The sequence below is a fragment of the Mirounga angustirostris genome, unplaced genomic scaffold, assembly GCF_029215605.1.
Source record: "Mirounga angustirostris isolate CCGP_5_RB_7025 unplaced genomic scaffold, mMirAng1.0.hap1 SCAF_17, whole genome shotgun sequence".
NCBI lineage: Eukaryota > Metazoa > Chordata > Mammalia > Carnivora > Phocidae > Mirounga > Mirounga angustirostris.
Window position 1 is genome coordinate 29215497 of NW_026991725.1, and position 26046 is coordinate 29241542.

At 52.5% G+C, this 26046-nt stretch overlaps 3 protein-coding genes across 26 annotated transcripts; all 3 read left to right on the top strand.

Annotated features, from left to right (window-relative positions):
- The first annotated feature begins 5 nt into the window (after window positions 1-5).
- Window positions 6-7275, top strand: ACBD4 (acyl-CoA binding domain containing 4). 24 transcript variants are annotated; one of them, XM_064583742.1, is made up of 11 exons: window positions 6-1048; window positions 1171-1342; window positions 1448-1577; window positions 1806-1926; window positions 1998-2082; window positions 2355-2475; window positions 2725-2814; window positions 3120-3190; window positions 3278-3356; window positions 3874-4082; window positions 6555-7275. In XM_064583742.1, the coding sequence occupies exons 3-11, from the start codon at window positions 1490-1492 to the stop codon at window positions 6678-6680; spliced, it is 990 nt and encodes a 329-aa protein (XP_064439812.1). In that variant the 5' UTR covers window positions 6-1048; window positions 1171-1342; window positions 1448-1489; the 3' UTR covers window positions 6681-7275. The 24 variants fall into 24 exon arrangements, with proteins under 24 accessions (XP_064439812.1, XP_064439816.1, XP_064439815.1 ...); XM_064583746.1 differs by having other exon boundaries at window positions 6558-7275; XM_064583745.1 differs by having other exon boundaries at window positions 3281-3356.
- A 4085-nt stretch (window positions 7276-11360) lies between these two features.
- HEXIM1 (HEXIM P-TEFb complex subunit 1) lies at window positions 11361-15334 on the top strand. Its single transcript, XM_045888729.3, has one exon. It carries the CDS (start codon window positions 12057-12059, stop codon window positions 13134-13136), a length of 1080 nt encoding a protein of 359 aa, XP_045744685.1. The 5' UTR covers window positions 11361-12056; the 3' UTR covers window positions 13137-15334.
- A 5092-nt stretch (window positions 15335-20426) lies between these two features.
- HEXIM2 (HEXIM P-TEFb complex subunit 2) lies at window positions 20427-25810 on the top strand. The gene is given in 4 exon segments (XM_045890203.3): window positions 20427-20621; window positions 22276-22326; window positions 22328-22372; window positions 24759-25810. Coding segments are annotated over 4 exon segments (1089 nt in total). The 3' UTR covers window positions 25557-25810.
- Window positions 25811-26046: the final 236 nt, after the last annotated feature.

Genomic DNA, 26046 nt, shown 5'->3' on the forward strand with positions numbered 1-26046 from the left:
AAGTCTCAAAGCTGGGGAAGATGGGGTGGCACTAAGTCTAGAATACCCGGCTGAACTCGGTTCGGGGTTCGAGGCTTGGCTGGGTTGGCGCCCCAGGGGGCGTTCGATTGCCCCGGGAAGGCCGTCGCACCCTGTGTAGAGGTCCGGGACATCAGCCTGTGGGTCAACGTCGAGTGTGGGTCCTGGTGACCGCCTCATGTGTTCACTTGCTATATGTGAAACCATCAGACTATCCGTGCTCGAAGTGGGGGATGGCAGGAGACTAACCCTGTTAGGGTTTGCAACTGCCCTAGGTTGGGTGCGGAGAGCCGGGAGCACACCGCCCCTCGGCGGCGGCCAAGAGTGTGGCACCTCAAAGAGAAAGCTTAATTCCCGAGGACCTAGATTTGCCACCTACGTGCTCTAGCCCACTTTCAAATATCCTCGACCGAGAGGTTCGGCCTACTGGTTTGGGTCCTCACCCCTCTCGGGATACTCTTCCTGTACTTTTGATCCTGCAACTCCTTCCTCCAGGAATGACCTTCCTCATTCTTCTCCTGGCGTACACTTACGTGTTCCAAAACTCAGCTCCAGTGCCCCTCCTCCAGCACCTCCTCTTCCTCCAGGGCATGGCTCCCTTTTTTTTTTTTTTTTTTTTTATCCCCAGCGCCTAGAAGGGTCGGGGGAACTGAGTTGAGTCGCTCGGTTCTGCAGGACCTGGGTTCAGCTGCCAGACGCGGGCTTCCACCAGGGGGCGCGAGGACTCCGCGTCGTTTCACTATGTCCACCAGGTGGCGCTTCCTCCCTCCTCTGGCCCCCACAAGGTCGGGGAGCCGGCCGGCGGATCCGCCTCGACTGATTGGGAGACGCACAGCTAAACTATTTGCATTATCTTGAAAGGACCGCGCTGAGTGGTTGAGGGATAGAAGAAGAAGCTGAAACGGGCTCTCTCATTGGCTTAAATTCCCCCCGGCGTCCACATCCCGGTCAGATTGGGCCCGGAGGTCAGTCGGAAGCCGCGGGCCTAGTGGCGACAGAGCGCCCAAGTCCGGGTAGTGGGCGCTGCAGGGTGAGTGCCTGATGGCCGAGCGGCTGGGGTAGGGGACCCCAGGGCAGAGCGGGTGGGGGACCAGGGTGGGAGACTGTTGGCCCCGCCCTGACTCCTCTTGGCTTGCCCATTCTCCTGTTTAGGAGTTGGAGAGGTGCATCTAGAGAGGGAGGGACAGCGACCCTTGGCACCTGCCTCCACCCACCCACCGGGGTCCTCTCCGCCCACCCGGGCCCCACCCACGCTCCCCTGGGGTTGGAAAAGGAGTCTTTTCAGCCGCAGCTTGTGACCTCTCGGGGTGTCTCACTCACTCAGGTATAGAGCTTTGTTTGCTCCTCTGGAAAGTGGATCAGTGGTTTACGGAGGTGTGTGCCGGGGTGGACCGTGGAGGTCTGCTCACACGGAGGCTTGTTCTTGCAGAGTCGCTCAAAAGTGGGTCCCCAGGGCTCGGAGCCGCTGGGTATGGGTACCGAGAATGAAAGCCCAGAACCAGACTGCCAGAAACAGTTCCAGGCCGCAGTCAGTGTCATTCAGAACCTGCCTAAGAATGGTGAGGGCACGGGGACCTGCATTTGGGGGTCAAGAAGATTGGGGTCTGCCTCTGATCCCTGCAGTTGATGCAGATAAGTCCCTGCCTGGGCTGCCCTGGGGATCTCGTCTGCCTCCTGCCCCTGTCCCGCTGGGTCGGAGCCCTCGCCATCTCTACCCATTACAAGGGTGGTTCATCCCATCTCCCTGAGGATGATGCTCTGCCTTCCACTCCCACCCCTCTGCCCAGGCTCTTACCGCCCCTCCTACGAAGAGATGCTGAGATTCTACAGCTACTACAAGCAAGCTACCATGGGACCCTGCCTGGTCCCCCGGCCTGGGTTCTGGGACCCAATCGGACGATATAAGTGGTGAGCTCCCTACCGGCCGGGCAAACAAGCCTCAGCTGTCAACCAGCCTCTCACAGCTCTCTGCCCCCCAGGGATGCCTGGAACAGCCTGGGCAAGATGAGCAGGGAGGAGGCCATGTCTGCCTACATCACTGAGATGAAGCTGGTGGCTCAGAAGGTAGGGAGAGGCTGCAGGCTTCTTTCTGTCCCCAGCCTTTCCAGGGCTGACCCCCATTATGTTTCCTGCACACTGACACACCTGTAGGAATTACCACCTTCATGCTGTCTCCCCAACCATGCGTGTCTCTGGTCCCTGACGGGGCACAGGGTGGAGGGGCATGACAGGGCAGGAGCAGGGTGGAGGGGACCTGGCTCAAGGGGGGATAGGAGGACAGTGGTAGGTAGTGGTAGTGGTAGCAGCCCCTACCCAACAGACCCCCTCCCCCACAGGTGATCGACACAGTGCCCCTGGGCGAGGTGGCAGAGGACATGTTTGCTTACTTCGAGCCCTTGTACCAGGTGATCCCCGATATGCCGAGGCCCCCGGAAACCTTCCTGAGAAGGGTCACAGGTCAGGCCCCCAGGCTGTGAGCTCCACAAGTGCTGAGTGAATTTTCTTAGGTCCAGGCAGAGGGGGCTGCTCAGTTGGAGGGGGAATTTGGGGGCAGAGGGCTCCAGGTGATGTCCCTGTAGGGACTCCACCCAGTGCCCCTGCTGGCGTGGGTCTCAGGCAGAGCTCATAGCTGATGGGGAGCAGGGGTTGATCTCACTGGGAAGCACCAGCCTCTTCCCAGCCCCACCTCTGGGTGCCATGTCTCAGCAGGTTGGAGGGAGCAGGTACTGAATGGAGATGTTGGGGCTGCCCCAGAGCCTCCCTGCCTCCCCAGGGAACCAGCACCCCCCAGTCCAGGTCAGTGCCTGGGCCGGAGGGACAGAGAGCCAAACCCAGAGCAGGGGTGGGTGGGGGGCTTCCCGTGGGGTGGGTAAGGGGAGAAGGCTGGATGCCACGCCTCATGCTCACAGATACTGAGACCTCCTGTGCTTGCAAAGGCCGGGGGGCAGGATCTGGGATTCCAGTGCCAGGACCTCACTCCTGGGACCTGTCTCTGCCTCCTGTCTCTAGTGCCCCCTGAGCAGCTGCCTCTGCCCCATTGCACACCCCTCTCCTTCTTCTATAGCCTCCCTCTGTCACTAATGTTACCTCCCCTTGCCCAGAGTCCCGGCCACCTAGGGACCTGGACTCCGAGGTTTTCTGTGATTCCCTGGAGCAACTGGAGCCTGAGCTGGTGAGACTACCCATCATTCCCTGCCTTCCCCACCCCACTGGGCCCTTGCTGCCCTACCCCCACCCTTGGACCTGTGCCTCATCTCAGCAGGTTTGGACAGAGCAGAAGGGAGCCCCTGGAGGAGAGCCTGACACCAGAAACAGCTCCCTGCTCCCTGCAGAGAAAGGTGAGCCCTTGCCCGACCCTTCACCCGCTTCTGCCATTCCCTCTGGTTCTGGTGTGCCCCAGGCTTTCCCCGACTGCCCTCTTGGGGCGGAGGTCAAAGTCTGGCACTGGGCACTTGCCAAACAGCCAGACACCAGCCTGGATGGGCAAAGTCCCTGCCCGGCCCCCTCTCTGTAGGCTTCCCATGTGAGACTGTCAAAGGACAGTGATTTCTGTCCTGTCTCCTTCTAGAACTTCCAGTGTGCCATGTCCTTTAAGGGGTACTTTCATAAATATTATTTCCTTTCTTCCTCTGAGTAAGCAGGTCATTGAGTAGCCCTGTGAAGGCAATGACCTCTTCCCCCAATTTTCAGATGACAAAATGAGGCTCAGGGAAGTTTCTGACTTACCCAAAGTCACACAGCTAAATGGCAGTGCTGGGATTCAAACCCGTGGCAGCCTGTTACTCAGCCACTCGAATGGACTTTATAAAAGGCACACTTTACAAGGGACTGCACTCTTCTATTACTTTTCCCCAGACCTGCCCCAGCCTGCCACCACCCTGTCCCTAGCTGAGTTGCCTCCTGAGCCCCGTTCCTTGTGTCTGTGCTCGGCAGAGGGCAGCGCGCTGGGGCCCCAGGAATTGGACACGTGGCTGGTGGGGACAGTTCGGGCACTGCAAGAGAGCATGCGGGATGTCCAGGGGAGACTGCAGAGCCTAGAGAGCATGCCCAGCCTCCCCAAGCAGGTGAGCTGCCCCCAAGGCCCAGGGCAAGATTGAGGCAGAACTCTACGGGTCTCTACTCCAGGCTCCTCATGGAGCCACTTCCGTCTTTTTGTCCTAACTCCCCACCTGCCCACATCTCTGACTTCTGCAGAGAATGGTGTGACTCGTGTGTGTCACAAGCAGGGCAGTCGGCGGGGGGGGGGGGGGGGGGGGGGGGGGGGGCGGGACTGAAGGGAGAGTGGGAAGGGCCCTCCTTTCCTGCTCTTACCTCCCTCAGCTGGAAGAGAAACTGAGCATGAGGGCTAATTCCAACAGTCTGGAACGCCAGGATGTGCGTGCTCTTTGCACTGGGGCTGGGGGTCCCTGTTGCCCCTCCGTCAGGACTTCCGTTCCCAGATTTAGGGTTTGCTCCCAAACAGTTCAGCCCTTGCACCCCTCACTCTCTCCCCTCTCCTAGATCTGCTTGCCCCTTACACCTGGGCTCCTGAGCTCCTGCAGCATGGCTCACAGCCACCCTTCTCGGAGCCCCCGCTGAGTGCCAAACACAGGATTTACATTATCTCATTTAATCCACACATCAGATGAACTAGGTTTGCTTTTCATTTCCCTTTTACAAAGGGGAAACCAAGGCTCTGAGAGGCTGGGTAATTCAGCCCAGAGGAACCTCACAGAGCTGCTGTGAGGATTAGATAAGATAATGCCCCCCCAGCCCAGGAAGGCCTTCTCCAATGGGCTCCATTGTTACTATTATTATTATTATTATTATTATTATTAACAACATCCAGTGATGGAGCTGGGAGTGGCCCCAGGTCTGTCTCCCTCCGAAGCTGGGACTCACCACTGACTCTGAGTGGGTCTGTTCTTGAGAAGCCTGGGGTCATGGGGGCAGGAGATGGCTGAATTGCTGGATATGGGGGATCGCTTCGGTGACCCCTGACCCCCTCGACAATGTGGGTGGCAGGGATTTCCTCAGATTCACCTTTCAACGCCCACCCCTTCGAGGCTTTATTTACTTATTTGACCTTTAGCTAATTTTACATGCTGAAGATTTTAAAGACTCCACCCCGAAATAGCTGGTTTTCCATCTCTAAAAATAAGAACATTCTAGTACCTAGCCCAAACGACAACATTTTAGCACACAAAGTCCTTCATATTATCAAACACCCAATCCAAACTGAAATCTCCCCAGTTGTCCTGAAATCGCCTTTGCCAGCTTCTCTGTCCAGTCAAAACGTGCTGCGTTTGGGTCCTCTGTCCTTTAAGACTCCTTTCATCCAGACCAGCCCTTCTTCCTTGCTACTGACTTATCGGGACTGGGCCAGTGCAGTGGTCCTGTAGAATGTTCCTTTTTGGGTCTTTCTGATTACATCCTCGTGGCTAGTTTACATGACCAGATTATGTCAGATGTGATGTTCTTCACATCAGGGGACACAGATCTGGATGTCCCACCATAAATGATTCTTACATGGACCACCAGCATAGATGAAGGGGTGACAGTCGGATCCCATCACCGTTGGAGCCAGGGAATGTCCAGCTTCCCCATTAACCCCACTGGCCACATGATTTTTGACAATTGATGGATAATCCTTGCCTGGATCAATATTTGGAAAAAATGTTGATTTTTAATTTCTATTATTTCTTTACCATATATTAGGTTTCACTTTTCTGTAGTGCGTCATCTAGCAGTTCCCTGAAGTACAGTGCCTTATGGAAAGGCAGAATAAAGGCTTAATTCTTTCTCTTTAATTACCTATTTTAAAGTAGGGAGTTGATTTAACAGCCACCTCAATAGTGACAAATTTCCAACTTTGAGTATCATTATGGACTAATGGATTTTAAAGATTCAGTATTTCAGTCAACTGAAATTAATTCTTTGTGATGCTTACACTGTCACAATTTTGGTCAATGGAGACCCTTTCAAGCTGGGTCCTATGTTCTCATAACATGACCTCATTAATCTTTAAAAGCTTCCTTGCTTTCTGGTACAAGATGTCCCACATTCACCTCTACCTTCCCTGCTCCAGACCTGGAATTAGCCACTTCTCCAAGGAGCCCGGGCTCCTTTTAGCAAAGGATGATAGTTGGAAATGAAAATCTGAGCACCATTTGAAGTATGTGGCACATCCTTTATAATACTGGGTATTCAAGCCACACCAACAGGGCCACTGATTTGTGGCCGAGAAGAGACAGCCTGGAAGCCAGTCTCTCCACCAGGCAGCTCCTGTAGTCCCCTTGGCACCTGGGACTGTCCTGGGCAGAGGATGTGGGAGGGAAATGGAGGTCAGCTGTCAGGGACACACTGGGAACCCCAGGGTCCCCTCCCTTTTCGTGGTGCAGATTTGGGTGCAGTGCCTTCTTTGCTCCCGTTCTTACAATCTTAGGGAGGCAGCTCCCCCAGACGAAGCTCCCGCTTACTTCTGGAAGCAGGTTCCTCAGGAGGGCCCAGTCTGTGCTGAAGCCTGGGCTGGCCCCTGACTCGCTCCCTCTTGGCAGCAGAGGACCCCGCCCAGTGCCCGGCCATGGCCTCTCAGGCTCTCGGGTCCCACGGTGCTCTTCTTCCTCCTGTGGCCCTTCATCGTCCAGTGGCTCTTCCGACAGTTTCGGACCCAGAAGAGGTGACTCTCAGTGGAGGGGTCTCTGCAGCCAACTAAGGTGGCCATGAGCCACCTGTCCTGCTGTGCCCTGAGCCTTCCTAGGGTTTAGGAGAACAGCATCAACTGCGTCCCCCCCACGACTCAGTGTTGCCTTTGCACCGCTCCCTTATGGGGGGGGGTGCATTTAAGAGCCCATCCTTCCCCGCGACTTCACTCGGACGCCTTCTCCCCTCCCACCCAAACATCGAGGCTCCCTGGTGAGGGTGTAGGAGTGGTGCACGTCCCGGGTTCTGGGTTGGCCGTGACTCGGGGGCGGGGCTGCCGGGTCTCAGCCTCTGCCCTCCCCTCCCTCTGGATCACCTGACTCTTCTCCCACCCCAGCCTCTCCGGGTGGAGGGCCAGCTCTTGGGCAAGTTGGGACTTGGGCTGGGGCCTGGAAGAATGATTGGCTGAGAGGCTGAGGGAGGGAAGCCCGGAGGCCCGGCCGAGTTGGCGGGGAGGGGAGTGAGCTGCGTTTTGCTGGCCTCCCTCCCCCCGCGCACACACACACTCAGGACGTCTTCACGGAAGATTCACTTACAAATGAATGTTTCACTAAATAAAATAAGACCTTAATCTTCTGCCGTCTGGGTCCCCACGGAGTGAGGCGGGAAGCCGGGTCTGGGCGCTCAAGGCACAAGCCTCTTCCCTGCCCCTCCCCCAGCGCCCCCGAGGACCGTCCCGAGAGGCCGGCGGTCTTCCCCCCCCGCCCGCAGCAGGAGCGGCGAGCACAGGGGCCCGGGGCCGAGGGGGGCGGGGGTGGGGGGCGGGCGGGGCGGCCGAGGGAGGGGCGCGGGGGCCCTCTGCTGTCGCCGGGGGGTGGGGCCCAGGCGCGGCCCCGCCCCCCGCCCCGTCGGAGGGGAGGCCCGGCGAGCTGGGGTTGGGGGGCGGGGAGGAGAGGAAGCCCGCGGGGCCCGGGCGGAGGCCGGGTCCCAGCGCGGAGGGAAAGGCGGCTGCTCGTTGTGTCGAGCGCGGGCCGCAGGGATGGGGCCCCGGAAGTGCCCACCGCCCGCTTCCCCCTCCACAGCTGGCGTGACCTCCGCGCTCTGGCTTTCCCAGGGAACTTTCTGGAAGGCCAAGACCCAGCGGGAGCCTAGTCCCCGCCCCGCCCTGAGGAGTGGGGGCGGGGCCGGGCGCGGGGAGCCCCCGTCGGGGTGGGCAGAGCGCCCGCGTGGGCACAGAGTTGCGGGTGCCGCCGGCTGCTCGGACTCCGAACTTCTTTTTCCCACCGCCTGGCGGCCTTGGTCTCTCGCTGGTCTGCGACAACCCTGTCGCGTCCCCTCCCCCTTCGCCTCGGGCCCCTCTGGCTCCAGCAGTGGCCCGTATTCGGTGGGGAACTCGCCACTCTGAGCGCCTCCTAGTTTTAGCGCGTGAGAGGCCACTGGCCAGGAGCCCCAACTGCGGAGGGCCACAGCAGCCTTGAACCCCTGCAGCTGCCACCCCCCTGGACCCCAGGACCTTCCTGCCCTCGGTGAGGAAGAGGCAGTTCTGAAGGCCCCTTCTTGGAAACCCTTAAACCCCTGAGTTCCCTCTATTCGCTCCGGGCCTTGACCACTACCTGAGGCTGGCTATCATTCGACCCACTGGAAGCCTCAAGTCACTCCGTCAGTCCTTCTCTCAAGGTGGGGAGGGCGTCCCTCGGGGCAGACACACAGGCCCTGGTGCTCTCTGATCCAGCCCAGGGGCACAGGAGAGACTGAATAAACCCTTGTGCTAAAGCTGGACCCCAGCAGGGGTGGGACCAAAGCGGTGCTGGGGATGCAGGAATGGGCACACAACTAGGTGTGGGACTTGGGCAAGCTTCGTAACTGCTCTGAACCTGGGTTGCCTTGTTTGTAAAATGAGGATGAAGATCTCATTATAAGGCAGTCCTGGGGTTTTTGGTTTTGTTTTTTAAGATTTTATTTGTGAGAGAGCACAAGCAGGGGGAGCAGCAGGTAGAGGCAAAGGGAGAAGCAGGCTCTCTGCGGAGCAGGGAGCCCCATGCAGGACTCCATCCCAAGACCCCGCGATCGTGACCTGAGCCGAACGCAGATGCTTAACCAACTGAGCCACCCAGGCGTTCCCAGTCCTGGGTTTTAAATGCCCAGGACATGTAAAATGCCCGGCAATGGGTTAAAACTCAGCTAGTATCAAGGTGCCTGGCCTCTTGTTTGACAGAATTCTAGAATTCCACAACCTATCATTCTGCCCTCCGCTCCCCACACATGACAAATGAGCCCTGTTCAATAAACTAAGGGTGGCTGGGCTCAGCTGTTACCTTTCAATCCCCCTGAATGAGGGTACCCAGGAGTCCTCTGGAGTCTGAAAATGTGGTAACAATAAAGAGATCTCTGACTCCCATTCAAGTTCTCTGCAAAACCTCTTTTCCTCAGGGAGCTGGCGGTGTGAGGGGGAGCTCTTGCTCACAGGAGTCTCCTGCATGACTGATGAAGGAGCACAAAGAAGGGCAGGCTTTTCTCGGAAGCCCAGGGACTGGAGTGGTCAATTTCAAAACAATGCCCCAGAGGCATTCTTGCTTGCTTCTCCCTTGGGGGATGCCCATCACCACCTCCCCATGGAACCATTCCTGAGTTCCCAGACAAGTCCTTTCTTTGGACATGACGCTTGCTCTTTATAGAACATCCTTCTTCATGCTACTGGGCCTAAAAACCCTTCATCCTTCCTAGAGAGCCAAGAAGACATGTCCCCCACGAATCCTGTCCCTAATTCCCAACTCCTGAGCAGCTTGGCTCACAAGCTCCTTGCCAGGATTTTCTTCATTTGTCGTTTTGACTCACAGTGGTTTAATGGCCTCTCCACACTGTCCATGTGCAAGGATGACATTTTATTCATCATTGTTCCTTCCTAATAAATGTTTACTAAATGAAGAAACGAGGGCTTTAATTAGGCTGAAGCTGTTGGAAATAGAAAGGAACTAAATCCAAAGTTCCTGAGAAAAAAGAGAATTTTGTTTGTGAAAGAAAAATGACACGAGGGTCAAAAAGACCTTCGTTCTAGCAAGAATTGCCACTTAGTTGTCATGTGACCTTGGACAAGTCACTTCATTTCTCGGAGTCTCAGAGATTTCTTATCTCTAAAATGGAGACAATCATTCCTACCCTAACTCACTGGGCTGAGGTGGGGTCAAATGACTGTGTGTACAAAAGTGTTATATGTTAGAAAGAGGCCAGGATGTAAGATGTTGCTATTAAGAAAGAAATAAGAATGGGTCACGGGTGTGTGGTAAGAGGGAGAGGCTGTTACTACACTGAGATTTTTGGCCTAAATGATTACAGCGGAGAGTTTAGGCTACTCCGCGGCCCTGTCCTCTGGGCTGGAGCTTGGAATCTGGAGAATTTTTTCAAGGAGACTGTGTCACCTTCCCTCCCCCATGAGTCTACCCCCAAAGTCCTGGGCCAGCATCCCCCTGCCCCCATTTCTGGGCAAGACCTTCTCTTTCTTTGGCTCCGTTCCCTCCCGGTGCTGCCCAGCGCCCACTGATGAGAAGAGCCTCTATGGATGGAGAGACTGGTTGATTATTTAAACTCAGAATTAATTTTGAACCTTCTCCCCCACCTCCCCACAAAGAGGTCCATCATCTGGCCCGGACTGCCTTGTCTGAGCTCAGGAAAGGTTCCCGGTCGGCCCCAGGAGGCCATTTTCTTCGACAGAAGCTGAGGCCCGGGGGCGAGGCCTTCCCACCCCGGGTCTCCTGGGAGCCCCAGGTGCACACCCCGCGCTTTCCGGATCCCCGCCCGGGCGAGAGGCTCGGTCACGGCCCACCGGCCCACCGTTTTGCACTGGTCCTGGGGCGGCCGTGGCCCTGAAAGACTAGGCCGGGACTGGGGCTCGGCCACTTTCGTCCAGCGGTCCCAAGGCCAATCCGAGGGTGGAAATCACCCGGGACTCGAACCTGCCTTCTCATCCTCCAAGGCCTAGTCCAGGCTTGCTGCACTAATGCAGTCACACTGTCCCTTTAAGGCGGCACTTTTTATTCTTCATTTGTTTACTTCTTCATACGCTTTTCGTTTTTTTCAAAATACGTTCACGATATCCTTCCGCAAATGTCAGTCCCAGGCATTAACCACACACACCTTGCAGCCATTCCTGTAATCTTAAGAATCGAGAGTTATTAGCCATAGGCCAACATCTCTCTTTATAGGATTTAATCCTCTTTTACACTGTAGGGACTACTTTTTAGGAATAAACCATTTTTGCTTTAGCTAACAAATGTTTATGACCTTCGGAACCCTTCCGCTGAGGATAGAATACGATAATACCCTTTAAAACGCACCTTTTAATAAAAATATTCTGTGTAGGCCCTCAGAGGCCATCGAATCTTCTCGTATTCCTGAAGCAGAATGGTATGGTCCAAAGCCCGCCCCATCTTCTCTGCGATTGGCTTTCCTTCTTCGGCGAGACGTGTGACTCCTGGCCAATGGTCACTCACGTTTCTCTAGCGAGGGCTGTGCGATGGAAGGAGGCGGCCTGGAAGTCGCCCCCTACGCGTTCTTGGATTGGCTACGTCGCACGGCGCGCGAGGACGGCGGGCCTGAGGGATGGGAACTACGACTCCCAGCTTCCTGAGACGGGGACCCCGTTACGCATGCGCATGGGCGGGGCGGACAGGCTTCTATATAAAAGGGGCGCAGAGGGCTGGGAGGCAGCAGTTGGAAGTTGGCAGGTGGAGAGGCAGGTTGGGAGGGGAAGTTGGGGGAGGAGGCGGAAGAGCTGCTGTCGGAAGGGGGAGGAGGGAGGGGGGAAAAGAGGAGGAGGCGGTGGAGATCTGAGCTGAGCCGAGCATCGAGCCAAAGGGGAGATGAGTTTGTCTGTCCTCGGCTGAGGCTCCGGCCGGGCCTAGGGAACTGGGAGCTCGGGTTGGAGCGACACCCGTGGAAGTGGGAGGAGGTGGCTCTGGGACTTTAACCCCTTGTGGGCGCTGCGGCAGGGGATTTAACCCTTTGTGGATTCGGCCCCTCGGAGGCAGCGTCATCGGGTAGTTTTAACCCCTTCGGGGCTGGGTTTAACCCGTTGGACTTTAACCTCATCTCCTTGCCCACCAACTCCTCGATCGTGGGGGCGCTCTGCGGGGAGGCTTGAGGTCCACCCCCTTTGCACATTACGTACTGTTACTGCTGCTGCACCCCCTTGGACCCGCTAGCTGGCCGCGCTGTGGGCACTTAACCCTTTACTGACTTGAGCTCTCCCAAGTTGCAATTGGAGTTTGTTTACAGAAGGACTGGCTAAAGGCGTCACTGCAGGAATTACAGACCGAAGAGGACTCTGCTGGACATTTTTTAAAAGAAAAGAAAAACCGCTTTTTTCCTTAAGGACTTACAGCCAAAATTTTTCAAACTTCGAGAAGAGGACTCTATTAGTCATGGCCGAGCCACTCTTGTCAGAATACCAGCACCAGCCTCAAACTAGCAACTGTACAGGTGCTGTTGCTGTTCATGATGAGCGGAACCCCGATCGCCCCCCAGGCGCGGAGGAGCGGGTGCCCGAGGAGGACAGTAGGTGGCAATCGAGAGCGTCCCCCCAGTCGGGTGGCCGTCCGGGGCAGGAGGGGGAAGGGAGCTTGGAGCCGCAGCCGCCTCTTCTGCAGACCCCCGTCTGTCCAGAACCTAGCTGCCCGCAAGCAAGCAAGAAGGGCCAGAATGGGGACGACTTGTCCGCTGGCGGAGCCCCCCCGCCGGCGGCTGGGGGGGAACCGAGGCCCGAGGGCGAGCCTCTCGCACAGCCATGTCATGATTCCGAGGCCAACAAGTTGGGGGCTCCTGTTGCAGGGGGCGAGGAGGCGTGGGGACAGCAGCAGAGACAGCTGGGCAAGAAAAAACATAGGAGACGCCCCTCCAAGAAGAAGCGGCATTGGAAACCGTACTACAAGCTGACTTGGGAGGAGAAGAAAAAGTTCGACGAGAAACAGAGCCTGCGAGCTTCAAGGATTCGAGCTGAGATGTTCGCCAAGGGCCAGCCTGTCGCACCCTATAACACCACGCAGTTCCTCATGGATGATCACGACCAAGAGGAGCCGGATCTCAAAACCGGTCTCTACCCCAAGCGGGCCGCTGCCAAATCCGACGACACCAGCGATGAGGACTTCATGGAAGAAGCGGGCGAGGAGGATGGGGGCAGCGACGGGATGGGAGGAGACGGCAGCGAGTTTCTGCAGCGGGACTTCTCGGAGACCTACGAGCGGTACCACGCGGAGAGTCTGCAGAACATGAGCAAGCAGGAGCTCATCAAGGAGTACTTGGAGCTGGAGAAGTGCCTCTCGCGCATGGAGGACGAGAATAACCGGCTGCGGCTGGAAAGCAAGCGGCTGGGCGGCGACGACGCGCGTGTGCGGGAGCTGGAGCTAGAGCTGGACCGGCTGCGCGCCGAGAACCTCCAGCTGCTGACGGAGAACGAACTGCACCGGCAGCAGGAGCGAGCGCCGCTGTCCAAGTTTGGAGACTAGACTGAAACTTTTTGGGGGGAGGGGGCAAAGGGGACTTTTTACAGTGATGGAATGTAACATTATACACATGTGTATATAAGACAGTGGACCTTTTTATGACAATAATCAGAAGAGCAAATTCCCCCGGCTTTGGTTGGTTTGGTAAATTTAGCTATGATGTAGCTTGCGTGCTTTTCTCCTGTTCTTTAATTATGTGAAACTGAAGGGTTGCTTTTCTTGTTTTCTTTTTAGAAGTTTTTTTTTTTTTTAATGTGTAAGTAACTTGACCAAGTTATAATGCATTTTTCTGTTAAAAAATCCCCTCCTTAAACGGAGCTATAAGGTGGCCAAATCTGAGAACCATTAAATTCATTCTAGCTATAATAAATTTAATATTTGTAAATGTAACATAGTTTCAGTGTGATTTCTAGAGCTAATTCAAAATAGTGATTTATTTTAAGTGATTGCATTGGGGGGGTAAAGAAATCATTAAGTTGGTCAGTTTGCAAAAAAACAATCTTTAATGGGACAGTTTTCAATTTGCTGATTTCTCCCTTGAATGGGTTTTAGTGTGCTAAATATACAGTTCAGGCAAAATATAAAGATTAATTATCTTCAATACCTAAGTGTGCTCGCTTTCTAGTGCCTTGGTTTTCTTTTTTTGATGCTGGAGAAAGAAACCAGTGTTGGGTGTTTGGGGAGCAGAAAGTGGCTACAGTCAGAAGCTTAAAATTTAATTCTGCTTCTCAACAGCCCTGTGAAAGTCTATTAACAAAACTGTAAACCTAATTTGGCAGTTTGTTAGGTTAGACAACTGACAGTCTCATTTCATTTCTACAAATAGGTTTTTAGTGATTCCTTCACTTCCCCAATAAGGCTGGAAGAAGTTCCTGGATGTCTGAAAAAGGATCTTGGTAAACCCCTTGCTTTTTTAGTGTAAGCAATGGTTGGATAAACTTTGCAGCAGTTCTTTGTTAAGACATTTAGAGGTAGGGAATATTGGATTTGTAGAGGAAATGGTTGCTTGGGGCATTCCAAGGACTTACCCTAATTATCTAATACTTAGGTGCTCCCTATACTAAAAAAAAAGGAGTAGGAGCTCTCCACCTTTTCATGAGGGTCAAACCAAAATTAGAAATCCCCCCCCCCCCCCCATCCCTCACTGCAAATCAAATGTAAAGCTTCTGGAAGAGGAGCTAAATTTAAGTCCTTATGGGCCGAGTGGGAACCCTGTACATTCATTCCCTGTACAGCCGGCTGCTAGTCCCACTCTCCTAATAGGGGCTTAGGCTCTGGAATAGTTCTGTTCTTGAAAATGCAGGGAGACCCTGGGAATTAATTTCCACCCCCAAATCAAATAGTAAGAAATGATGATTGTTGGCAGACAATCTCTCCTTTGCTATCCTGCCTGCCATTCCCTTGCGGTGTATTTAATAAACTTCTATCTCCTTAAAAAAAAAAAAAAAAAAATTATCCCTTCCTCATCATGGTTAATCCAACCCATCTCCCCCTGCCCTGTGTGTTTCCCTAGGGCAAATGCATTGCTCAAATCATTAATACAGGGGTTCCTTAAAACTTGGGGCCTTAGAATCCAGAGGGGGCCTTGGGATTCATGAACCCCATGAAGTTTTATATAGACTTGTGTTATATGTGCATTTTTCTGGGGAGAGGGTTCAAGAGAACCATGAGACTGTCAAACTCCTTGAAGGTTGTTAAAAACCTCTGCAGGAAAAGGGGGGGTGGGGTAGACACAAAACTCCCATTGGAAAGCTTGCTTTTGTATCTAAATGGAATAGTGGAGGTGGCAGGAACTTCAAGAGTGAAATGCACCTTATGATGCATAAGCATTCACAAATCAATGAATCAAGGGGAATTATGCTGGTCAAGAACTGACTCAGGGCCTTCAGAGCTGGACTAAGCTGGTCCTACTCTGACAGATGGTCCACTGAAGACAATATATGATCCGTTTTTCTTTTGGCCTAAAAATTACATTAAGGGGAGACTGGGTGGCTCAGTCATTAAGTGTCTGCCTTCGGCTCAGGTCATGATCCCAGGGTCCTGGGATCAAGCCTTGCATCGCATCGGGCTCCCTGTTCAGCAGGAGGCCTGCTTCTCCCTCTCCTACTCCCCCTGCTTGTGTTCCCTATCTCGCTGTCTCTGTCAAATAAATAAAATCTTTTAAAAAAATAAAAATTACATTAAATGTCTATTTTGAAATAGTTTTCTTCGTGTTTTTAATTTTCCGTCTGCTATGACGTCATGCAGTAGTCCCAGAAACACGGCTGCTTGGTGGAATGGCAGCAACACTGCCCTCTGGCTTATATACGGAGAAGCCTCATTTTGACTGCACTATGGGATGCAGCAGTGGTAACCTCAGATTGTAGAACTTAGTAAGATGGATTTAAGTTAATGATCTTGTTTCCCCCACTATCAGTCTTAGAACACTCTATAAGTACATTTATCATCAGAAAAAAAAAGTATGTTTTACTCTTAGGAGACAAATTCAGTTTAGTCTTTAAAAATACACAAATAGTTAATTTACTCACAAATGACTTTGATTCACCTTGAGATATGCAACTACCTGAACTTTGTTTCCAAAGGCACTTTATAGTATGTATTGCATTTATGTTCTTAGAATGATGAGATTTGTGTGAAATTTCAGTTTTCTATCAACACTTTCTACATTAAAACACTTGAGTAGTACACTGCTCTCAAGACAGAGAAAAAGACTGAATTACTTAATGGGGGGTGGGTTGTGATAACAAATGATCTTCAAATCACTTGAGGATCTCTAGCCTTTCACTAAAGTCCTCTCTGCCAGACATTTTAACTGAGCTGCTCAAAAGACCATGCTTACATATTGGCAATTTCAGTTTGTTTCCTTTCTCATCATAGGGCGCCTGGGTATCCAGCCAGGGCAAAGTGCTTCCTAAACTTTGAGACAGATGGCTGGAAAGCTTAATCCTCCTCTGAGCAAGAAAAACTTTTGGGAGGCTAGCCTAGAATATAAAGTGGCCCTTGGGAGATGGGACCTTTAGATCTCAGTTTTGGGGAAAGCCAGGGAGGCCCAAATTGGTTTAATTCAGGAAAAATAGACCAAGGGGGGCTCCTGGGTGGCTCAGTCAAGTGTCTGCCTCAGGTCATGATCCCAGGGTCCTGGGATGCTCCATGGGGAGCCTGCTTCTCCCTCCCCCTCCCACTCCCCCTGCTTGTGTGCTCTGTCAAATAAAATAAATGGACTGGGTATCTCTAAAGAGAGAAAACATAAAAATTAGGCTAGTTTAGGAGTCAAAAAACCAGGTCCTAGTCATATCTTTAACATATACTCCTAGCAGTGTGACTCTGGAAACAACTGAGCCTCATTCTTCATCACCAAAATGGGGCTGTGCCAACTTTACAAAACCGCTATCAGCATTAAACAAGATAGCATGAAAATGTGTCATACAGAAGTAAGCTACCATTGATATAACTACTATTGTTTTGTTTTTTTTTTTTTAGTAATCTCCATGCCCAATGTGGGGCTCAAACCCACAACCCCGAGATCCAGAGTCACCAGCTCCACCAACTCAGCCAGCCCCTTATTGTTTCTTTTTAAGACCAAAGCAGTTGCCCATTTGATTGGTATTTTAATTTTCCCTTCATCCAGAGTAAAATTAAAATCCTTTGCTTGGGAAAATGTAAATAAATATACTTTACCCTAATGACTTCAAAAGTTATAGGAAAAAAAAAAAATTCAAGAGGGAATCCATAAGGGGGAAAAAAACCCAAAAAACAAAACCACAACCGAACAGTTTACCTTCAGAAAATCAAGAGCTGGCTATATTTAGTTAAACATCAGGTAATGCACCACAGGATTCTCCCTGGCCACTTACACCCAGAACAGCTAGCAACAAATATTCACATCATTGCAATGGCAAAACTGGCTAGAGCTGAGACAGGACTGGTACCTAAGTACACATGAGTTTGTGAGGTTTGTTTTTTGAAATTATTTTTCAAATTTGACAAGAACATTGGGATAAAATTTCACTTTACTATTATTTCTCACATAAGGTGTGGATAGTTGATGCTAAAAATGAGAAGTAATTTTTAAAGTAAAGAAAATGTCAAATTCAGGCCCTGAACACAGTGGAATCTGCTGACCAAAGGGTAACAGTCATACTTCCCAAGTGGGACAGAATATACAGTCTAGGAGGCAAAGATTCAATCTTGAGCCAGCTGTCTTTGAATACTGGAAAGCTTACCACCTCATTCTCCTTCTTGTTGAAAAAAACAAAGGCTAAGTTTAGACAGATCAATATTTAAGCTCTCACAAATCCTCCTGAATAAACTTTTTCTTGGGTTTTACTTAGAGGTGGTTCAGTTATGACAAATGATGTATCAACAAGCTCAAGGGCAGGAACAATCCTAGTAGTTTACTAATAAACCTCTGCACACCAACAAAATTCTTTCAAATGGCTGAGCTGCTATAGGAAACTGTTGGTAAGTTCTTGAAATTGCTAGTGTGATCTCTCAACACAGCACCAAGAGCAGTTACATTTGGCTTAAAAGTTTTTTCAAGAGCAAAAATTCAGAAGGAAATCATACTCTCATTCTTCATATTCCATTTCACACATCCACTGACTTTGTGCGAAGTATTAAAAGCCCTGGGTTTGCAGTGAGCAAAAAGGTTATTCCTGAAGGAAAATGTGGGAACTCGAGTGCCCCATGCACAAGTATAGTTGAGAAAATGATAGCATCACTGCTCTTGTGAGATACTCAGTAGAACTTGTGCTAGCCTCCAGAGGGTCAGAGGAGGAGATTAATTTGAAGTCTGAAGCCTGTGTTAAACACAGCATTCTGAAGACCTGGGTAACTCCAGCACAACTGTTAGGCAAAGGCAGGAAACCGAACTGGAGGATGGAAAGGAATGTCTAAGCGGTTAGTTCTACCTTCCTCTCTAGTTACTCCTAAAAGTGTACTTAAAACAGCAAACATGTGAGCAATTTAAAAGGAGAAAATTCAAAGAGAAAGATGGTGAGAGAGAGACACACACACACAAAAAAGGTTAATTATGGAAATCAAATCAGAAGCAAGGATCTTCATCCTGGAAAGGACTGCTGCAAAGAATCAATCCTACTCGTCAATGAATCCTGCTCTCACAGAGCCACCAGGCCCCAGGAGTTGGCCGTCAGGGTCAAATATCCAGGACTTCCTAGCAACAACTGCTTGGTACCCTAAGAAACTGACCCTTGTTCAGCCTAGTTGGATGGCCACCCTTTGTGCTGCCAAGGGCAACCAAGGCCGCATTTCAGTAAGGCAGGCCTCCCAAATGCCCCAAATAACCTCTGAAGCAGAAGTTCTAGATTCCCAAATAACAAAGTTTTGGTAAATAAATGTTTACTGAAGAGTAGCTAATCCTCAAGGTATGTGGGAGGTAGCATTGGCATTATTTTCAAATCAGGAAACTGAGGCATATAGGGTTTGTAGACTTTGTCATAAACCCCGAAGGAACTCATCTGAAAGGGGATAGCTGAGGAGGAAGCTGAAGGTCTGGTTGAACATTAGATGAACAACAGACTCAGCAACAAAATGACCAGTTTGGACTCATCTTCAGGATTTGGCCCCTGGCCAAGCCAATCAAGTCAGTGGTAGCACACAAAGAAATAGAACTTGGGAGTTCCTAACTTCCAGTCCTGTGTTTTGCTCAGAAGATAACCAAGAGAGCATTTATAAACTGGGTTTATTCCCAGCTTTCTTTATCAAGGAATGGAAAAGCTTGTGGTTCAACCTTAAAGATGGTAACCTTTCATCTTTATGAGTAACACAGTTCTGCATCTGGCACAGTATTCTCCACCTAGTAGCATCCAAAGGTTTAACTACATTACTTCACAAAGGAGGATGAATCACAAGAGTCGGGGATCCTCCTCCATTGAATTGACAGAAGAACCACAAGGATAATCTTTAAAGCCCCTTTCGGCTCCTAAGACCTTAACTCCTACCAAGTTAATGTTAGCTTCTCCTAACTCCCATCTTCTCTTGAAGAACTGTAAAATTCACATGACATAAGCCAAAAGTCAACCTACAGTATGAATCAAGTGTACTGCATTTAGTGTTTCAAATTTTGGCTTAAGAAATCGAGTCAAGTGATCATATTTTCGCAATCCAGTTGTTAAGACTTTTCTGAGAACATCTGGAGAGTAGGGGGAGAATATAGATAAGGCTATGGAATTGTCATTTACAACTTTAAAAAAAAATTATTAATAGGAGGGCGGCTTCGGTTCTCAAAAACCTTTCAAGGTTCTTGCTAATAAAGCCAAAGGCTCAGGAATGATGTGACCACGTGTGACTGGCAGTGAGATTCATCACAAGGTACCCTCAAAGGTAAAGTTGACTACCCAGTCACTCTCATACTTTAGAGTCTACCTAAGCATAATTTTAACTGACATTTTAGCAACAAAATAATTAAGATATCCCTGAACTGTATGTAAATCTCTCTGAAGTTGGATTATGAGCAGAAAACAAGATGGTCTAATCTGTAATTCAAGAAAATAATTTCACATCAAACTTCAATCCTTAAGCTGCTATATAGCTGTAATATAAGGGTGAGTGTTTATTTTTTTGAAAGCAGGTCTCCCCCACCCCCCCCAAACGCTACAAATATGAAGTAGCTCAAAACTGCAATTTCTATCTTGGGAGCATCTGGGATCCACAGAAGTGATTTTTCAATTGCTTGGAAATTCAAACGAGAGGTTCCGTAGGAACAATGCACCAGTGGCAAAATACTCCCCCATTTTGTTTAGTTTGTGGGAGAAACGTTCTTTAAACTGGAAAGAATTTGTGGTCTTATAAAGATTACGTTGGAATTAGTTCGTTTTTTTCCCCTAGGAGGGCCGCCATTTCTCCAAAAGTTTTGGTAAAAGTCATGGCTCGGATTTCAAAACGCAAACAGATGTTCCTGAAGCATCCGAAATGGGCCACTCCACTTTTATTCCCAGAGCCACGGCCACTCGATTATTTTGTGTCCCCCAACCCTGTAAAGGGCAACAACTCAACCCCTCTTTGGTGTAAACTTTCAAGAGAAGTGCAACAGCACATTTTTGGAGTTTCCCAAACTGGCTGGGGACGTGCAAGGTCAGGTCGTTCCGAGAATCGGGGCTGGAAAGAAATCTTGAGGCCCAGAGCACTCAGAGATTTCCAAGCACTGGGTTCGTGAAGGTTTCCACGAGCCTCTTATCTACCTAGTTCCGGGGGAATTAGTGGTTGTTACTGTAGGAAGAAGGCTGGTCCTTCTCGAAGCCCGGGCCGCGGGATGGCTTTGGTGTATGGGGGAAGATGGTGGGTTCACCCGGCTCTCCGCCCTCGGGGCCTCCAGCTGCCTGCCACGCCAGAAGGACGCGCGGCCAGAGCTGGGACCTCCGCCCTCCCCCGCAGCGCCAGTCTTTGGAATCTGGCGTCGCCCCCACCTCGCCCGTCAAAGCGGGGGCACCGCAACGCTGGGCCCCGCCGCCATACCCAGGCCGCATGGGGGTGGGGAAAGAAGTTGGCAAAGCTCGGCCTCAGGATCTGCGCCCCCCGTGAAAGGGCAGAGGGGAGTCGTTTCACCCAGTCTCTCCCCAACTGGGGTCTCGGGGAACACGCGGTAATTGCCCAAAACCCCGCCCTCTGTGAGAGGCGAGGCTGCGGGGCTGCCGGGACGGTTTGAGGACCGGGCCCGGCCGGGAAGACCTTCACCCCCCCGGCCCCCAGTTCCACTCCCCGCCGTCTCCCAGCGCTACCACTTCAGGCAGCCCACTCGGCCCGGCCTCTCCCCGCGCCCGGACCACCCCCCATGGGGTGCTCTCACTGCGCAGCGAGTCCCTCCGCTGCCTCCTCCCAGCCCAAAATGGCGGCGGCGGCCACCGATCCTTCTCGTCGCCTTTCTCTAGGGCCGAGGATCCCTCCGCACCCACAGCCCCGCCCCTCTCGGCCGGATCTATTTTCTGACCCGTAAAGATTAACGCCATCAATGAACTCTTCAATTGATCTCGGAAGGCGGGTTCTGTTGTGCTTCCGCACAGCTAATCGTTGACGAAAGTGAAAATACTGGCAGGCAGTTTGACCAATCAAAGAAGGCATCGGTGAGCGCGGGCCGCCCCTCGCGCAAGGGCAGATGGGTTTTGGAGTTCTCGGTCTGACTGTAGACGTGACAGGCTCTTCATCCGGCTTTCCAAACTAGAAGAACTACAATCCCCAGCAGGCGCCGCGCTGCCAGGTTGTCCCCTCCTCCCTCCCTTAGTGCCTGAGCGGCTTGACCAGAGCTGCTGTATCTGCCCTAAGAAGTAGGGCTGAGGCCCTGGGAACTGCACAGACAGGCGGTCGGTCGCACAGAAAGACACACAGATATAGTCGTGTGCGTAGTCCTTGACAGCAAATAGGTCAGTTCCGCCTTTGCAAAATCTCCTTTCTCGGACCACTTCCCCTCTTCCAAGGAATCCATCCTTATTCCAGTTGGGCTACCCTTCCAGCTGCATTTAGTGTGAAGACTTCTTCCCCTTTCCTGTTTCCCCGTCCTGAGAGGAAGGAGAGGGGGAGGCAGGCCAGGCCCAGGAGATAATAAGGCTTCAGCCCTGGGCTCCGCCCAGGCCACATCTGTGTTTCTCGAGGTGCTGAGTTTGCGAGCCCAGCCTGAGGGGGCTGGGGGTGGGGTGCTGTCGAGGGGGCTGGGGGTGGGGTGCTGTCACGACTGGGGCCTCTGGAGGCAGTGAGGAAAGGACCCCTTGGAAAGCCTGCTCCGTATTTTCTTGTTCCAGCCGCTGACCCACTCCACCGCCAGCCTCTCTAGGTCACTGCTGTATCTTGGCCCCCCTGGGCCAAGACCTTTCCCCCTTTGGTTGCTGGGGGAACAAAGCCCAGGACTAGCTTCCTAGCTGCCAGCCTGGGCCTCAGTGACTTCCAGAAGGACAGCCTAGGATGTAAGCCTTGGCCTGGGGCCTGAGGGACAGGACTGGGAGGATGGCCCCTTGCTGGCTGGAGGTGTGAAAACCAGGGTGTGGAGGCTTCAGCACCTTCGTTTGATAATGACGATGTGCAGGTCTGATGCTCAAAATGGCTGCTGCTGAAAAATTCCTGGGCAGCCAGTCTTCCTGAAAATTCTCCTTTAAGACTTAGCTCTCTGTTATTTAAGGCAGGTGTCATTAGTTAGAAGCATCTGCTGAAAGATTTGGAGCAGAAGAAGGTGGCTACTCCGAACCAGACCAACTGTAATAACAGAGTCACCAGCAGCCCTGGAGGAGGCCAAGGTAAGCCCCACCTTCCCAACCACCTGAGTGCCCCCACACGGATCCTGCTAACTGGGATCCTGGCCGCTTGTCGCAGGTGTGTTGGCAGATCTGAAAACCAGTATGTCTAACCGAGTCCTTATGCCAGGATGCCAAATCTGTGCTATCTCCTGAAATCCTAGCAGCCCTTCAAGGTAGGAATTATTGTTTGCGTTTCGAAGAAGCTCAGGTTATCAGAGCTGAAATACCTTTTCTAGGTTCATGCAGTCAGCAAACAAAAGATCCACGGTTTAAACTTAGGGCCTTCTGACACCAGAACCCTGCCTTGCATTTTGTCAAGGCTGGGAACCAAGTCTGACACAGGGAAAAGAGTTTGAGCAGTTGGTTCATAATTTAGGATGGGGGTTGGGGTTCACAGAGCATCCAGGAGAGAGGGAGAGACAGATTGTGTCAGGCTCTCAGGAAACCTTCTGATCTGGCAACAGGAACCCAGACTTTCTCTGCCCATGCTCTCTCTCGCTGCACCCACCTTGCCTATTCTCCCCGAGTTGACAGGTCCCTGTAGGTGAGGAGGGGACTCAGCTCCTCTAACCTACACTACCTAGCCACTTGCAGTGTTTTCTGGAGTTAATTTGGAGTTCATGACATGTCAGGGTTAGAAGTTCATAGAGGGCAGATGACTCACCCAGATCACACAGCTTATCTGCAGTAGTGGGAATGGTGGTAAAGGGACAAGCCTTCAGGAGGGAGGCAGCATGTGGGGCTGAGGGGCAGGGATGGTTTGGGTGAGGGGAAAGATCATGAGGGGACACATGCTGAGGGCTGGGGGCAGGTGAATGAATGTGCACACACAAGCCACCTTGTCTCGGCACTGCCAGGGGCCTTGCCTCTTCTGGGGTGGGGCAGAAGCTCTGTCTCAGTTGGCTCAAGACACTGGTGGAGACAAGGCCTGTTCCTGATTGACGATCTCCCTGCAGGTGAAGTAACAGTACAACACAACAAACAAACATACACACATACTCCGTACACACTCTGACATACGCCATCCCAGATGAAGACGAGAACCTCAGGGCCTCCAAAACACGCACAACACACCTCCAGCTCCTATAGGGCTGCATACACCCCCAGTGTACGGACCTGTGCTCGGGTATCTCTGAACCGTGGTGTGCATTGTAAGCAACATGCCAATGGTAGCAGTTATTATTAGAGTTCCCCAAACCACAAACATAGAGCAATTCATTCCCCATCCCCCACACTGAGTGCTCCCACCCTTACCACGACGGAGATAAACAGATGCTCTGCACACACACTGTCTTGACAGAATCCTTTCCACCTCTTAGATAAGTTCTAGAATGCTCTCAGCTGCAGACTGGAGGTTCACCCTTCCTCTCCCTAGCAAGGGCCTCTTTCCTGGTGCTCATGTCAAAGAGGGATACCAACTTCTGCCTGGAATAAATACACTCCCATCTTCTTGACTCTAGACCAACAGAAAGGAGCGTCTTATGTCTCAGTGTCTGTTTGTTTGGTTTTTTTTGGTCTCGGTGTCTTTTGAATCCCCCTCTCTTATGGGCTTTATGTCATTTAGCCTGTTTATTGAGCACTTACCTTGGGCCATGCAGAGGGACATAGTGGTGGACCGGACAGGCAAGACACATTCTTATAGGAAGAAGACAGATGGTAAATGGTATTGTGGTAGATGCTACACGGGATGTTAACTGGGTCACACAGTGATGGTGTCACTGGGAAGGGGAGATGGGGGGATCTTTAGATAGGGTTGGGGGGGACCTCTGAAGAGGTGACATTGGCACCAAGCCCTAAGGAGTCAGCTATGCAAATAGCTGGAAGCAAGATCGGCAACATAATTTGTAGGCCTCGGTGCAAAGGGTTCTTTATTCAAAAATTGTTTAGACGTTCAAGACAAGAACAGCAGAGCATAAAGCAAAGCGTGGGGCCTTTCCGAACAGAGTGGGGGTGAGGGGCTCTGAGGTTGCTTACCCACGAAGGCAACTCTGTGGAAAAGACAGTCTTTCTAGGAAGAGGGCTGATCAAGGAATCCCTGTGTGCCATCCTGTGTCCTCTTTTGCCGCCTTCATCCAAACAGTATTTATTGCACGCGTGCTCTGCGAGGCACAGGACAGCGACTGTTGGAGGCACTGAAATTCCGGAGTGAAATACACCAGCAGAATTCCTGCTGTTTTCATGAGTTTACTTGGGAAGCGTTGGGGGGGGGGGGGGGCGCAGCAGACAGGAGCCCATCAACCAACAAATAGTGGCAGAGGGTGAGAGGCTAGAGAGGGACCCAGGGTCAACTGTGGGAAGGTCAGCCTCAGGCCGGCTGGTTGCAGAAGGGTTCCAGCACCAGGGACAGGCTGGCTGTGATTCACTCTTCCTTGTCCTCTCTGTTTAGACCCCTGGTGCTCCTGGGAGCCCCCAAACAGCCCCCGAGCCTCATGACCCTGGTAGTTCCCTGCCCCTGACACCCCGGAGAGAGTGCCACTCAGAGGAAGAAGATCCGACTGGGGCTGGCAGTGGCCTGGGCTGGAGCGGTAGGGGCTCCCGGGCCCAGAGCCCAGGGGGCAGCTCGGCCCAACACCCAGGGGGCAGCTCGGCCGAAGCCACGTTGGGCCGGAAGAAGCCCCGCAGGAGACCGTCCAAGCGCAAACGCCACTGGCGGCCCTACCTGGAGCTGAGCTGGGCCGAGAAGCAGCAGCGGGATGAGCGGCAGAGCCGGAGGGCCTCCCGGGTCCGCGAGGAGATGTTTGCCAAAGGCCAGCCCGTGGCGCCCTACAACACCACCCAGTTTCTGATGAACGACCGCGCCCCTGAGGAGCCCAACCTGGAAGTGCCCCACGGGGCCTCCCCCCCGGGCTCCAGCGGGGACAGCGACGCCGGAGAGGGCGACGGGCGCTGCCGGGCTCACGGCGAGTTCCAGCAGAGGGATTTCTCCGAGGCCTACGAGCGCTACCACACCGAGAGCCTGCAGGGCCGCAGCAAGCAGGAGCTGGTCCGGGACTACCTGGACCTGGAGAGGCGGCTCTCGCAGGCCGAGGAGGAGACCCGGAGGCTGCAGCAGCTGCGGGCGTGCGCCGGCCGGCAGCCCCGCCGCCGGGCGGAGGAGCTGACTGCTGAGGTCGAGAGGCTCCGGACCGAGAACCAGCGCCTGCGGCAGGAGAACGCCCTGTGGAACCGAGGCGGCGGCCACTAAGTGGGACCCCTCAGCCAGGGTGCCCCGAGGACCAGGTCCCATTTCATTACGCGCTCAGGCCAGCTGCCGCTCGGGGAGGCAGGTGACAGATGAAAACCACTGCCAGCACCCCTGTGCCCCCTGAGAACAGCGAAAGTAGGTTCAGCCTTCCACCTCGTCATTTCCCTAATTTGTTCTTTGATGTCTTCTTATTTTTCACAAAGAAATTAAATGATTTTCATGAGCTCAAATGGGAGTGGCTAGGACTGATTTCACTAGGGCTGCTCTGAGAATCAGAGCATATGTGTCCCCGAGAGGTTTGGGACGGGGGTCCCCAGTCCCTGCCCTGCCCCAAGCCTGGGAGGCCTGCAGACCTCTGTATCGGGAAACCACCAAGGCCTCCAGGATGTCTGAATTCCGCTCTGTGTGTCCAGGAACAATCAGACTGCCCTGAAGGTTTTATAGAGGAGGAGGCAGGGGTGGGGTGGGGCTCAGGAACCACCGGGTTCGG